At 41.0% G+C, this 16,241-nt stretch overlaps 1 protein-coding gene across 1 annotated transcript in view; it reads right to left on the reverse strand.

Annotated features, from left to right (window-relative positions):
- CDH4 (cadherin 4) overlaps positions 1-16,241 on the reverse strand; it is a 412,843-nt gene that overhangs the window by 137,347 nt on the left and 259,255 nt on the right. Inside the window, exon 4 of the mRNA XM_042832267.1 lies at positions 9,494-9,670. Coding sequence (XP_042688201.1) covers positions 9,494-9,670 — 177 coding nt within the window. The remainder of the gene's footprint in view (positions 1-9,493; positions 9,671-16,241) is intronic.

A 16,241-nucleotide genomic window follows, 5' to 3' on the forward strand; every position in this document is an offset into this window, starting at 1 on the left:
AGATCTCCAGGGACAGCTACCCCACAACCTCCAAACATATATATTTATAATGCTGTAAACTTGATGGAAAGCACAACGGCAGCAGAGCAGCTTAGACCTAGGCAGTAGCAAAGGAGGACATGCACAAATGCAACAGCTGTATTAAAAAAAAAAAAAAAAAAAAAAAAGGAAAGAAATTGCTTACCTTTAAAAAGCCTCAGGTACACAGGGATCTCCAGCAAGACACCCTCATCTCCATTGCTAACCCTTAAATGAGGTATGGGAGGTTCTGGTCACTCAGGTGCACTGCACCAGGGCTGGCCCCACCTTCCCACCAGGTGCTCAATTACTGTTTCAAGCCATGACTTAGCATTTCTGACACAATATTATATGTAAAACTTTGGTCATAGCAAATTTGCTCTCCTCCCAGGCCTCCTCTAGCGGAACCCTGCACATTCACTCACCCTGAAGCTCCTTACCAGTACATCTCTCCCACACTCAATGAAGCACAAACAGCCCCAGCTCTTCCTGGAGTCTTTTTCCCTCTAGACACGCTCAGTGTGGGTCAGCCAAAGCTCACCTATTTCATCCCTAAACCTGCTACACTTGTGGCCATTCCCTCTGTAATGCTGTGCTTAATCTGAAAAGCAAGCACAGGTGCTTTCAGAGGATGCATGAGTTCACAGGTTGCAGGAGATTCAAAGGACTAACAAAAATTCATCTCTCTTTAAGCAGTACAAATGATGCAAAATCAAGGTCTACTGGCTGGCTTTTCAGGGCAGGCTCCTGGCTTGGTGTCTGTTAGACAAAAAGCAATATGCTTGAAGGGAATATGCAAAGGCTAGGATGTGTGTACAGCTGGAAGCACGATCTGTGCGCTTGCAGAGAAAAGTAAATTACATCAGAATTGTAAGGAAAACCATAAGCATGGCCAGAGAGGTTGGTACTGCAAGATGCTAATTGCTTGGTCTTTATCCAGTGAGGCACTGCTCACATCCTTGGCTTTCTGTCACTAAATAGATTTAGAAGAGCCACTGGAACTATGCAAAGGCTCAAATTTAGGCACGTACTTAAAATCTACGCTGAACATTGGCCAAAATGTTCAGTACCATCTGCAGATACCCAAACTGCCTTGGGCAAAATGTTTGCCTTAATGTAATCCAAGGTTTTGTTTGTTTGTTTTAAGTTGTCTAAGTGTTTGGATAGGAGGAAAATGTCCTTTAAATTAAGGGAATTGGCAACAAATATGAATCTTATTAAAATACGGTGATTATTAAAAATATGGTAAGAGCTATGGAAAATACAAATAGCAGAGATGAGGCTTTTAACAAAATTATGGCAAACGGCTGCACAACCACTCTTTGCTGCCCCCCGATGCAACCATGGCTGATGCCTCTCATCAGTCTGCGTGAGACGCAGTTGAGAAAGGATTGAGATGGTGACACCCTTCTGTCTGAAAATCTCAGCAGTTATAAATAAAACAATTAACTGCAGCAGTGAGAGCTTAAATTTAGCTCCTGAGTAAATTCTCTAAAATCTTCAAAGCTGCCATCCGAAATTCCAGCGTGCTGAATGTAATTCTTTGGAGGTGCAGACTAGCAGGAACATATGCGATAGTAAGGAAAGAAATAGTGTGCATGTCTTTTTTGCTTCCTATCATATTCCAGCTTAATACAGTGAAAACAGCCTAGCTGTCAAGGTTATATCTGCACCCCTACTCTGCAAATCCAAACTCACACCCACGCAGCCCCGCTATGTCTTTGAGACTCCATTTCAATTCATCAAGAAAGCCAAGTCCCACAGTAACCTATTACTAATGTGGGTGATGAGTATTAAATAATGAACTGTTGCAGAAGAGGCACATTGCAAGTTCTTTGTTCATGTCTTTGGTTTGCTTTTTCTTCATTATTATTATTTTTCTTTGGAAAAGGCACAAGGAAAAAAAAAAAACAAATCTTCTTAGCAAATAAACCCACTGTTTTTACAGCATACCCCGTCTTTACAGATTTTCAATAACTTTCATGAGCTGTGTACATTAGCTCTGACTACGCCTTCCCAGCTTTGCTTCTGCGCTAATGACAGCCATACCGAGGAGCTATTAGTGTTATCTCACTTTCTGTAGAGGATGGGGATGTGACAGTATGCTGCAATATGTGCAGTGGGGTATTATAGCTAAATACTCTTTGGAGTATTGATGAGCTATTTTGCAGGATGCCTGGGACGACTGTTCAAGGCTAGAGGTACTTATCTTTCTGTGCCTCCTGTGCTTCCTATGTTTTCTGCTCCCGAGGCGAACTCAAAGCAGGAGCTGAAAGGTAAGGGATGGGTCAGGGTGGTGGCAAAGACCTGCCTCTATAGGGAAAAATACCTAAGTGAAGACTGTATGCATCTAATTCACAATTTTTACTACTCATTAAAAGTGACACTTGGCATTCTGGCCACAAATAGCTATTAGGATATCCCTCTCTGCTGCACCCTGGAGGTTCAAAATGACTTCCTAACTGTTAACACTTTGTAGGTGAGGTCAGACCAGAGGTCTGTTACCGGGATACCCACTCTGTTTGACTGCCTGTGCCCAAATTTTAACTGTTCTTTGCTCTCCATAACATGCCTGATTTTTATGCATGCAAATGTAATAGCTGCTTTTCCTTTCAAGGAACACATGTAGGCACCAAGCTCAAAAGGATCTGTACCAACATTAGGTAATCATCCATACACGTGTCCAAGCTTTAGGACACAAAGTGCCAAGCGCAAGCAGACCCTGTACTGATGGTACCTGGATCCTGACATGATTTTAACCCATGCTACAAACAATCAAACAAAAAATACCATCCCAGGGCTTAAATCTGGAAACTTATCAATGAATTTTGACACTTCTGAAATTTTGTGCTGACACTTCTGCAATCTGAATAGGAGCGGTGTCTCATTGCTGCCAACAACTTCAGAGAATCTCAGGTTTCATGTCATATAGAAATTAAAAATAAGCTTTTTTCTTTTTTTTCATGCCATTGAGAATATATTTAATGATAATTTCCAAATAACTTCCAAATCAAATGGCATTTTAATATTTAGTGGATTTTTTTTTATTATATACTGGGGCATTCTCCCATTCATGTTACTATTCCCAAAGACTTCTGGAAAATGGCAAAATCTCAAAGCAATATTTTTTCAGCTGGGCAGTGGGACTTCCTTGATATTTGTCTGCAAAGTGTCAATCACCTTAAAATCCCAAACTCACTTTTGACAGTTCTCCTTGAGTAAGTAACAAGGCTGAGCTGGCAAAATGAAATTCTTCAGTAAAATACCGACAAATTCAGAACCACAAGGCACCAAACTCCCCCTCAGCCTGGATTTGAATGCATAAATAAATAAGGTTCTTGCATTTACTTCTGCTAGAAGATTGTATTATTCCATTCTGCAATTATGGAAAAATGCAGAGTAGAGGCAAGATTTACTGTCTGAGTTTTTGCTGCAAGACTTATGTCAGTAGAAAGGCATTTGTGCTCTTGGGAATCAAAGTTAGATTCACCCATTTGTGGCAGGTGTTTTAAGCACTCAGCCTAACAATCTACCCACGCATGGCACTACAGCAATTCAACGACTAAATTAAATCTCTGAATATTAAATTAATGATGGAAATCTAAAATATTAATATATTCTAATTGAATATTCTCCGATAAATTATCTAGGCATTCTCAGCAATTTGATTTTACTTTCATTTCTTAAGGAACTTTCAGCTGCATAAATACAGCTATTAAAGCAATTCAAAAAGGGAACATTTTCTGCTCAGACAAGAGAACTCTAAACACAAAGAATCTAAAAATTTCTTTCATATGATTGATTAAATCATAGAGCCCAAGACAGCTGAATCATTAAATGACTGCTTTCCTTCAGTCCCTCTGGCTTTAGCAAGGACAATATAAATTCCCCATGGGTCTGAATACAAGGAAATACAATATGTATAATTACAGTATAGGCTTGAATGCTGCTGTAAGAGATTTTCAAATGGAGCATTTATGCTGTAGCTGCACTTTCCAATCCACAATGCTGTGTGTGTGTGTGCATGTAAAGCCCACAAAGCACTGGGCATCTGCTGTCTCCGACCTAGATTCCCAAATGGAATACGCTGGTGTAGCCCCACCAGCTTTGGCAATGATGCACGAATTTACATCAGGATCTGGCTTAGTATTTCTGTGAAATGATGGGAGAGTTAAGAATGACATCCAGCCTTCACACACCAGGAGAATGCAAACAAAGGAATGTAGTCTGAAGAAAATACATAGTGTGCTTTGTATTTATGAATCTGCTCTAAGCTGCCTACTTGTAAGAAATTTCAAAAGAAGTGTCAAGAGAGCATTTCTCTTTCTCCCTTCATCTGGAGTGAGCTGGTCCTGTCCTGATGATGCACACACACAGAGAACAGATCCGTACCAGAGCTGAGACTGCAGCAACACTCGCTTATGTGTTTCATGAAATGTTTTCCTGCTAATATTTCTCTGTTTGTTTTCAGGCTGGTTTGTGCCATGCAATCTCCCATCCTTCAACCACCTTTCAAAGAAAGGCAGTGGCTCTGCAGAGCAGCACAGTCTGCATGATGCCCCGCATCTCCACCCTTTTCTTGCTCCTTCTCATTGCTGCCACAGTATAGACAAAAACATCTAATTTCCAAACTTCAGCTGGTGACGCTCGCAGGGATACCAAAGACGAGATGTACAGAGTTCCAGAATCATGGTGGGTTTTTCTCACTGTTTGCAGTTAGAGAGGCAAAAGAAACACCTGTTCTCTTGAAGAGGAAAGATCTAGGCCTATTTGTAATCAAAGCTGTCCATGCGTCTCTCAGGAAAAGTGAGGTCTGATGTCCTTTGGGAAGCATTTGCGAAGCCTTTTCTCAACAAACCTTCTCTCACCACAGACAGATGCCATCTGTCTTGCAGCTGGGAGTTAATGGATTCTGAACTGCCAATTTCACAGCAGTAAGCAACGTGGTTGATAGAGGAGGCATGAGGGATTTCCTACAATAAAACTATTTAAAACAGTGCAAAGGTGCATGCTGAAATATCTGTGATGAGCAAAAGAAACAGCAATATTGAGGTCTGACAGCCTGTGCCAGCTGGGATTCCTCAGCTCAGTGTACACCTTGTGTGCACCTCCAGTACCAGGATTTGAGACTTCTGAAGAACTGTCTCACTCCATCTATTCCCCGTGCCAGGACAGGCTATGGACCCCAAACAGGCTGTACAGCTCCTGACTGTGCTATTAATTCTTTTCATATGGAATACCCAGTTTGGCCATATAGCTTAACATGTGCTAAATCCATTCATGAGTCCACTTTTGGGGTTTTCTGGCACTTCTGAAAGATCTCTTCGCTGCATTAACATGCACTGTGCTGTATGAAACCCAACCAATCAACGGCACCGCTGCCAAGAAACAACGCAAGAATCCTCAGGTATACTATATTCCAACTTTCCAAAGCACTTCAGGACATTCTGATTAAATTTACATAAGATGCAGCCTTCCTTCTTGTTCCCTGTTACACACATTAGATTGTTTCTAGTATTCTTGTGTCTGAGATTACCAGCACTGGATAGGAGCGAGCATGCTGTGTTTGTAGCATGCAATCAAGCAGTTTGTGAGAGCACCAAGATCCTGTCTCAGTCATCTGCAGTGGATTTTCATGCTGGTGTAATGAAAATAAACAAGTTGTTTATAGTAAGAGATCTCAGGAGTAAAAATTTATTTTTTTAATTGTTTAATACATGCAAGCTGGGAAAATTAGGGCCAATGCAGATCGAGCTGGAGACAGGCAGCTCCCAAGAGATAAAGATGGAAGTCTGGAGCGTTCATGAAGTAAGTGCTGTTGCAGTGGTTGATAGAAGAGTCCATCATCTAAACTTGCCATGAACGAAGACTGTTCCTCCACAGCACTCTCTGCCATGTAAATGAATGGCTTTCATACAGCCCCTGTGTGACAGGCAAAGGCTTTAGCCTCTGAAACTATCTCAATATTTCCATCAGAAGAAGCTAGAGACTTGCAGGTGGACCCCAAGCTGAGATACTACTCAAAGTTAAAAAAAAAAAAGAGGATGAAATACAGGATTAGCCAACAGATAATTAGATAATAGATAATTAAGAATTAGCTACACATGTGGCTAAAAAGAGCATGAGTCAGTGAGAAAATAAAGGGTACTCAGCAAAGAAGCGACTATTAAATATTTTATCTCAGTTGATCAGTGTGCTGTATGAATCATTTGCTCAGGGAAGGAGGGGGATTTCATATTGTTTTTGTATTTTTAATAGGCATTCTTACGGACCTCATGGTTATAATAATGAGAGTGCCTGACAATTAGTAATGAAATTATCCTCACTACAGTAAAATATTTCACAGCATGTAAAATGCTATTCCTAATACAAAGGTAGAAGTTAGGCACAAGGAAATTAAGACCATGATTTTCATAAACGTTTGCAAAATAAATATGCATATTTCAATAAAATTGATCACATTTTTTTTTCAGCTTGAAGACAAAACCATAATTTGCAAAACATCTATACCACCACTAAACCATTACTTTTACTTTATGCACATAAGATATTTATTTATACTCTGATTAACTGATCCATTATTTGTATCTACAAATAGAATTTTTTCAGCATCTGAAATTCAGAAATTCCTTCTTTTTTTCAGTATCTACTATTTTTCTTAAACACATTTCCTAGTTAGTGTGGTTGATGCATATGAGCAGACATGGATGTTCCTTTGAAAGAAAAAAAAAATACCCTGTAATTAAGGGAAGATTTTTTGGCAGAGATAATGTTTTGACTTTTTTTTCCCATTTTTTAAAAAGATTTTCATTTAATGTTTTTTATCAGAATGAAATGCTTTAATGAGCACAGAATTACATCTGATCGCAGCTGAACCAGATAGGGCTGCACTCTGAGGTGTGGAACTGCCATCAAGCTGCATTCACCTTTGCTATGATTTAAACTTCATTCAGGCACAGCCTTGCTAAAAATACTGACAAGTAACTAATCAACTTCCACAAAATGGAATTTTTACCTTCACAATGGGAAGCAGGAGTAGGAGGGGACCCAAAAGATTTGCCTATGCATTTCAAATTAGTGTGACCTATAAAAATGCAACCACCGAGTGGTACAATGAAAATGTACTTCTTGCAGGGCTTTTTTGTTTACTTTTCATGCCATCTTTTCCTTCCATGTCACCACAACCACACACATGGTGACGGAAGGATGGGTTAGCATTAGTTATACCTATCAAGTGTAAATACAAGCAGGGCCTTCCAGACCACACAAAGTCCAGTGTCCAGGACCTAGCATTAGGTTTGAACACTTTATGTAAACTAGCAGAAAAAACTGACAGTCTTCTTTCCATATAAATCTGTGCTGTAACTTCACATGTGCACTTCGAGCTGCAGTTTGTGAGCAGATGGACAAAAAAATATTCAGTGCCCAGTGAGCAAAAGCATGGGAAATCAGATCAAAACTGTTACCTAGATCTTGGAGACAGCAGAATGCTCCAGGGCAATCTGAAGATTATGTGGATGGAAATAACCAGATAGTGCTGGTCTTTGAAATGTCGATTTGTCCTATTCTGGATAATTAAGGAGTAAAGCTTAGCAGGAAAAGCTATAACTCCTGCTAGGAATCACCCAACCTTCATGTTCAGGGGCCAGCAAATGGGCCAGTTGCTACAGATGAGCAGAAACTCGAACCAAGCCTGAAACATCAGGGGTTCTCACGCTTAATCAAGTTGCACCATTTGTACAAAGCTATGATCTTCCCTGTCATTACAATACTTTCTGCATGTCAGAAGCAAAGGAGAGCAGCACTTTTAAATCATTTTTCTTTCCTACCCCATTTTTTATTTATTTTTCGGTATATCCACTAGCATCTATATTTAAAAACCACATTGGAATGTATTTCTGTGACAGTCTGGGAGCCCTGCATTTCCAACAGCTGGGTTATCTTTCCAAGGTTACTGGCAGTTTAAGTGATGAATACCAATGCTCCCGTACTGATATAAAATCTAACATTTTTCACTCTCACTAATACTGGAGTATAGCATTCCCGAGGTCTCCTGTTTCATCCCCAGTGCCACAGAGATTTCAGTCCTTATAAATCAATACATTTGCCATGGTACAGTGGTACCAAGTTGTTCTCTCACTGTCTAGTCAAAGCCCCAAAGAAATCAGTAGGGAATGTGGCAGGGCTTAAGTTCATTTTGCTAGTAGCCCTCTTATTTTTCACAGAAATGCAGGAATTAATCTAAATTATCAATACCTTATTAAAGGTATTTTTGACACATTCAGTAATTCTCTTTAGACATCTCTTCAACATGTTAAGACAAAACTTTAATGGGTCACTCCTTACCCAGCACAGCTGAACACAGAGATTCATGGATTCCTTTCTATAGGACAGACACAGAAACATTTGCCACCTAATACTTTTTCATTTCTTGTCATATTTCCCCAATTACACAAAGAAATGTCACCAACAACTCCAGTGTACCCATTACTCAGTGAATGGAGCACATGCCCCTTCAGTCACTACAGGAGTCCCTTGCAAAGTTCACCTGAACTTCTGAAGGACTCAGCCAGCTCACTGTGCCCTCCCAGACATCGGCTGTGCAGGAAACTATGAGCTAATCCATGGGAAACAGATAATGAGAACTGCTCATTTGAATCTAGGCACTGTTTCAAGATGATGAGGTGAATTTCCTGAAAAGGGGTGCCAATTGCACACCACTGTTCCTCAAAACGAGGTCTGAAATTTTACATTTGTCACAATTTTCTTCCAAGGGAAGAGCTGAAAAACTCTGCCAGGAAATTCTTTTTTTACATCCAATCTTTCTACCACTCCAAAAACTACAACTAGAGGAATATCAACGTGTACCTGTATGTGGCAAACACACTTCAACAGCAAAAATGTACAACCAAATATGTCTGTCAAACCCCTTTTCCCTTTCTTTTTATGTCACCCAATAACCATCGCAGAAAGCCACACAGGCAAACCTGATCTTGGTGATCGTCCTTGTAAAGAAAGAAGCCAGCAGCATGCCGAGGACAAGGGATCCATCTGCGGCGGCATGCAGCCAGCCTCCTCCAGCCCTGCCACACATCTGTGCTGGGCTCAGGGCAGGAGGGGAAGGACGTGGCACCCTGCAGCGCTGGGTGTCACCAATCCCAGCTTTACACCTGCAGCCATTTGCTGGATGACAGCATGGGCAAAGTGCCATCTTGGCTGCAACGCCGGCGTCTCCCGGGGGACTGGCTGGAAGGAGGCGATTAGGCTGTTGTTCAGTCAGGGGAGAGAAATGGGGACAGTTTGCTTCAGAAAACCAGTGCTTCAGCAGCATGTAAAAGGAAACTTCTCCTGCACGAGGAAAAGATCTTGTGCATCAAGCCAGACTCCCTCTGCCATGAGCTTGGCCTGCACCCATGACTTCCCTCGACCCATTGCAAGACTACCACGATTGCTATCTCTACTTATTTCAACTTACCCGAACCAGTTGCTGAGGAAAAGGGCCCCTTGAATTTTCTGGCACGTTGATGGGGGGGATGACCCAGTCTCGCTTCTGTCTCCGGAGGCCTTTCACGCTCTGGTGTTGGCGCCAGGGGAGCAGGGTGTCACTCTGCTGCTGTGCCAGGTCCATGGGTCCACTCTTCCTTCCCTTTGGCTGTTTTGGAAGCAAAAAAGCAAACCCAGTTAGCTTCTGCCTCCTCATTTCTTAGGACCTCTCCCAACAGCAGCGCTTCCCTGCTTGCAAATGGTCACATGGAACTGTGAAAATTATTGTTATTAACATGATATATTCCTGCATCACAAAGACACAATATGCTTTACTGTCAACTCAGCTGCCACTTCATTTTCACAGATATATGGAGCTGTCAGTCTCAAATCAAGATGCCTCCCAGAATATATCGCCTTCATTACACCAGCTGCAGGGAGCTTTAGCAGCACACTGGGGCAAAGAAGTTCCTGCAAATTTCTAATACATGCAAAACAAAGGAAAAAAAAAGAAAAAAGAAGAAGAAAATTCCTTTACTATATTATAGGTTCGGGTTTATAGCACAAAGTTACTCTGCTCCTTGGTGTTAGCCAGGTGGCCCTTGGTTCTGCAGGTGCATCTGGCCAAACCAAACACATCAGGACCAGAGGGAGAGTAGCCTCTTGGCTTCAAAGGTGGATGAGTTCAACTTAGTACTGCACAAGGAGTGACCTTTTTATAAAAGCTGGGTTTTGAATACAAATCTCAAATACGTATCTCTCCATGTAGCCTGGAAAGTATCTCAGTCAAACAGTTTTCATGATTTGAAGTGCTTGTGAGTCATTCTTTATGATGCTTTTTTAAACAACTGATTCTGTCCATGGCAAACTTTGGTGCTGGTCACCCTGACCAGAGGGAGGTTTGTTTCTTGTCACTGTCTCCTAGCTTAGAAGGCCTCCATCCCATAACTCTGCTGGAATAAACATTCCCACTTTCCCACATGCCCATAAATTAAGGTGACTGACCCAACTTGGCTTCCATCACTGTCTCCTTCTCTCCTCATCCCTTTATGCCTTGGAAAGGCTCTTGACTGTGCAGTCTTAAAGAAGCAGACACCCTCCTACAAATCTTTACACCCCAAACACAAGAACACCATAGAGCACTAAGAGAAACACAGCAAAGTTTTGTTGAGGTCCTTGCAATTTTATGCTATGCTAAGTTTTAGTTTTGCTCCAAACATACAAACTCAAACAACCAACACATATTTGCAAGCAGTTATTTGTAGGTACTGACTTCAGCAAGAATCACTGCTTTGAAATTTGTAGCGTGATGTAAGTCCATCTAGCAGCACATTTCAGTAGTTCTCAGCCTGGAAGTGCAATGAAGCAGGCAGCCACCTGAAAACTAACAATATCTGCAGCTCAGTGGTGGCTGTGAAGCTGTGTGGCCCTTCTGCATGCTGAGAGCTGGACGTGGCAGCAAGGAGGCCATTCTCACAGCTGGGCTGTGGCCCTGATTGCTGGTACCTGTGGAGCGCAAACAGCTGCTGGCTGCAGCTACAGGAGGCATTTGTGTACAAAAGCAGCTATCTTTACTGCAGACCTTAAAAATGAGCCACTTAGAACAGAGGTGAATTTTTAGAGAGCAGATAAATGTAGTCTTTTTCAGTCATATCTCTAGCCAGGTTTCTCAAACTGTCTCCCATGCTAATTCACACCACCAATACGACTGGTGTTTTGTGCTCCAGCACTGTTCTGTACACCTTCTCCAAGCCCTATCACTAAGTTGCTACAAGGTCACTATGCTATTCTTCAATATTTAGAAGCTGTTCTACAAATACTCAAGTTTGTAATGAACAAAGGAAGAACATCACGCTCCAGCAGTGGGAGAGTCTTTCAGGATATTCAGGATGTGGTAGAGACCATTGAACTCATCTTTCCTATGGGATGCAGTGTGCTATGACCAATAGCTTTAATCTAAAAAGGGCTTTATCACCAGAAAGGTATCTTTTCTGAATACTGATGTAAACCATGTTATCTCAAGAAGATACCCAGAAATGAACGTCAGCGTGAAATAGGACTAGCAGACATGAGCTACAGAAAAGTGGATATCCTCCTTCTTTTAAATTGGCTTGTGATTCCCATATGGGGTTCCTTGGAGAGCAGGTATTTGGATCAGTTTATATAATTGGCAAGTGAGCATGGGGACAGATTATGAAAGGATGGTCAAATAATTTGTGCACTGCTGGGTTTACACAGTGGAATGAGTCTGAACTAAAGACAGACTTGAGAATTAACACGAATCCCAAAGCTCCATGTATACTGAAATAATTAGTGTCAGCTCAGCAAAGCAGTACCAGCCTTTTTAGTCTTTATGAAATATTTGCTGGCAGGTGACTAGACAGTGACTAGCTTGCTTGTCACTCTTGATGATGTTTTCCTGCATTAGAATAAATCATCAACATGACTCTGAATTTGGTATGTAGAATTTCAAAAGCGCCTTGCAACAACAGTTTGTGTTTTTTTTTTTTAAAAAAAACAACAGCTCTTTTTTATCTTCATTTTTTGACGATGCATTCTCATGACCTTAATTTCTCTGGTGTTGTTTAAATACGTTGTACATGTTTTCTGCTGTTTAAAAGCTGTGAGACAAATACAGTAACAAAGTCTGGTGAGTACAAATGCCAGAACTATTTAGATCTCCAACTAAAACATCCAAGAGCATCTCTGGGATAACAGCAACAGCTAACCATGAGCCCCACAGAACTCCCCTGTACTTCTCAGTTGGCAAGTACCTAAAGTTCAACTCAAAAGCAGAATGTGACACCAAGTTAAATTAATTATAAAGTACAGCTTCGAATTCTGTTTCTGCTGAATAACAGTTTTCACTGTGATAACAACTGCTGCCTCTCTCCTGGCCTCACTGGCCATATGCTTTCCAGATTCCCAGGCAGAGATCTTCGAAAGATAAAACGTTCCTCTACCTTTTGTAGTGTCATCAGAACACAATCTGTCCACAGTCCTTATCACTATCAATTGAGCACCTCTAGTGCTACTGCTTTATTGTAGTTTCCTCCCATTGCCTTTGTGAGGTGCATTCATTCCTTTACACGTGGAGAAACGACAACAGGCATTCCAGCAAAATCGAAGTCCACAAATTCCCAGCTCTCCACCTTGTGCCTTAATTACTGGGTTTCAGGAAATACGAGATCCCCCAACATGCTCTGCACTCAGAGGGGCCATGCTCTGTGCTGGGATCTGCTCCCCTTGTGCTGTGCTCAGCAACAGGACAGCAGCAACACCAAAGCATTGCTCTGTTTGCGTCTAACTGCAGGTCCTGCTGCAGGTCAGTGCAGGAAAGCTCCCCTCAGAGCAGGAAAGCCATGCACTGACACAGTATTTAGAGGATGTGACTGCACAAGTGGATTTTTCTAAGTGTGAAATAATCCTCTTTGCACCAACAAACATCACTGACAGCATTCACAAAATGCCTCCAGCATAACCTACTGTGCAGCACCTCCCACATCTCAGGTCCATACATGAGCACAGAGAAGACAACACCTGCAGCTCCTGATTTTCCAGGTGAGCTGTAGCCCATGCTATCTCGACATCAAATTCACTAGACTTGAGATTAGAAGTAGTTTCCTTGCATGTCAGGAAATCATCCGTCCAGACAACACTGCATTATTTGTCTGCTTTCCAGCATATAACTTTGGTTTTAGGCAGAAAAAAAAACAACCCAAAAACAACAACAACAACAACAACAACAACAACAACAACAAAAAACCAAAAAAAAAACAACCAGAAAGCAGATCTTCAATACAAACGTCACATGCTCTGACCAGCTGAAGAGTTACATGGTCTTCTCAGACACAGGCCAGGAAGACTATGTTGCTGACCATGATTCTGGGGCCCTAGCCCAAATAGTTCCAAATGCTGTCAACAAACCAACACAGTTAGGCCTACCTAATATGTTTAGAACAACAGATTTTGGTTTACATCACCTTAGAGATATCTCATTATCTTGGCTACACAGGGTACGAAATCCAAGCTGCAGCACCACAGCCCATTCTGCTGTGAGCAGCAGAAGAAATACATGCCAAATGGAAAATTGCATCTACTTTCTGTTCTGAAAATGATATGGTGACATCTAGAGTTTGTTACAACATAATCAAACATGGAAGCCATGAGCATGGTTTTTGGCAATACAAAGGCATGATTCTATAGTAAGAAATTTAGTAATTATGTTTGTCTGATAGTTTAGGCTAGAGAAATACAGCTAAGTCATTTGAATATCTTCAAATTCAAGGAGAAAAAGTGATTACAAAGTGTGGGGTGAAGACAAATAACAGACCATGCTAAGATATAAACTTCTTATGGATTTGGATTCAATATAATTTAATACCTTAGTATTCATATCAAGGCAAAATATTTTACAGCTTGCTAATGAAGCAATGCAAAGCATGCATTGCTATCTGTTTTACTTGAAGCCTACATTCTGCAAACCTGGGATCATCTCTTTGCTTGGCTTCTGATGGGCTTGTCCATATACACAAATGCAAAGCAGAGATGTAGGTAAATCTTGATAAAACCATTGCATTTTCTGCTAGTGAAACGCTTCTTTCTATGAAAAGTGCATCCACAGTATTCATTATGAGCAGCTGCTGGGCAGGGAAAGAGCCCCTCAGAGCCCATACTCCTTGTGTTTGATCAGGAAGTCATTAACGTGCTGAGGACTAACTGCAGGGCAGGTTGGCAGTATTCTCTTTGCCGCTCACCTGTTTATCAGGAAGGCTATCAGTTAAAACCAACTTGAAATATACAGAGGTACACTAGAAATCTTTTACTGAAATGGCAGGTCAAGCTCTCAGAAAGAAATGCAAGGTTGCAGGCAGCACAGTCTTATCTGCAAGGACTGTGCAAAGATCTTTACTCCCAAAGGCTGCTCCATGTAAGGTGTAGACTTCCTTGAAGTATATGCCTGTGACTTCAATGGCATCTTACAGGAGTAATTCCAATCCCTTTTCAGTCTAGTGTTGTATTTAATGATGATAAATACAACTGGCTACATTTAGGAGATGATGTACATCTAAACCTCTAGGGACTGCTGGACTTGAAAGCTGAATGGATTTAGCAAAGTTTTCTCAGAACAGCTGAGGCTTTACAGTGCCCCAGCTGACTCCAATTGTGCCACAGCACTGAGAGCTCATGGGGCTCCTGGTCTGCATTCAGCACTGGCAATAAATAGTAAGGCAAAATGACCATCTAGCTGCTGACTGGCTGTAAGCCTCTGTTCCTTCAGTCTACAGCTTAAGACAACTGATTTTGGGGAGACTCAAGCTCAATCCCTCCTCACAAAAGAATTCACAGAAAGAAGAGGACATAGGTTCCCTATAGCCCCCAAGCCCTAATACCTCTGTTAGTGGAAAGAAGGCTGCAAGACGGCAACTTTCCACTAGCCCACAAATAAAACCAGTGAGTGTGAAGAAATACCAGCTTTCACCTTCCGCTACACTTAGCAGTAGCCAGTCCCGCCAGCTGGCACGTCTCCCCTCCCAGCCAACCTGCCTCTGATATCCGTCAGCCTCTGGCTACAGAGACATCTGGAAGTTATTATCCAGCAGAGCGTATCACAAACCCATTTACATAATATAATATCATATTTTGTGTTCCTGCTTAGCTGAACATTTTGGATCATTCTAATGTTTGGGTAAATAAGCCACCATTCTCTGCATATAAATAACAGTGTGTCTTTGGGAACGTTTGTTAGAGATTATTAATTTTATAGGGCTCAACCCGCAAAAAATGGATGAATGCTCCGGATTCAGCACTAACATATATTATTCTTGCATTTGAAATAAAAGCTAACTGTAATAGGTGAGGTAATAAAGCCTTTCTTTCCCAAATATCAATGTTACTTATGATTTAACTTGTTTTATTTATACGCCAGTCTTATTATTAGAGAAAGTTTAGCACTTTGCACTAGGCATTCTTCAGGAAAGAAATAATACTTAGATTGCTTTGTTTCAAGCATCACTTCTAGCCTTTAACCGAGGCAACTTGGTTTTAATTCACTTTTATCAATCGAAGTGGATATAAAGACATCTTAAGACCATTGTTCAAACATTCACCTTCATCTCCCTTATCAATACACATTTTGAAAACTTCTCCTATTTTCTACCACAAAAAATCGATTTAAAATATATAATTTGAAGCATTTTCACCTGTTTCCATGGTAGCTGGGAAAAGGACAGGAGAGAACGGTATTTACCAAACAGAAAATAAGACAATGAAAATACAGCTCAGTTCTTTAACAAAGGGAACACAAGAGCACTGCTAAATAAACGTTTGTATGGATTCTGTTCTTAGGAGACAACATTTTGCTGACATTAGGGATGGCAGTAAGGATGAATGACTTTTTTTTTTTTTTTCTCAAAATACACAATTTTCCCATTTCTTGATCTTTTAACAGAAAGAGATGCTTCATTTTGTGTTTTCACGCAGCATAATGAAAGGGCTGCAGAACAAAAGACAAATTTATTTATTTTAGGGTAATTGTTTCTTTTGTATTTAGGTCAATGCTGAATTCGCCAAAGTTGAAGGTAGGAAAATATAGTTTTAAGTAAAGGAAACATCTTATTTTAGCCTTTCTTTTATTGCAGCTTATCTTTGTGAAGGTATTCCTTAGGAACCACACGGGCAGGGGACCATAATCTGTTTTTCTCCTCATTCCACCTCCTAGAATTCTGTTATGACTATCT

This window comes from Centrocercus urophasianus, unplaced genomic scaffold (genome assembly GCF_019232065.1).
Source record: "Centrocercus urophasianus isolate 14NV4802_14NV808 unplaced genomic scaffold, USGS_Curo_1.0 seq_38, whole genome shotgun sequence".
Lineage (NCBI taxonomy): Eukaryota > Metazoa > Chordata > Aves > Galliformes > Phasianidae > Centrocercus > Centrocercus urophasianus.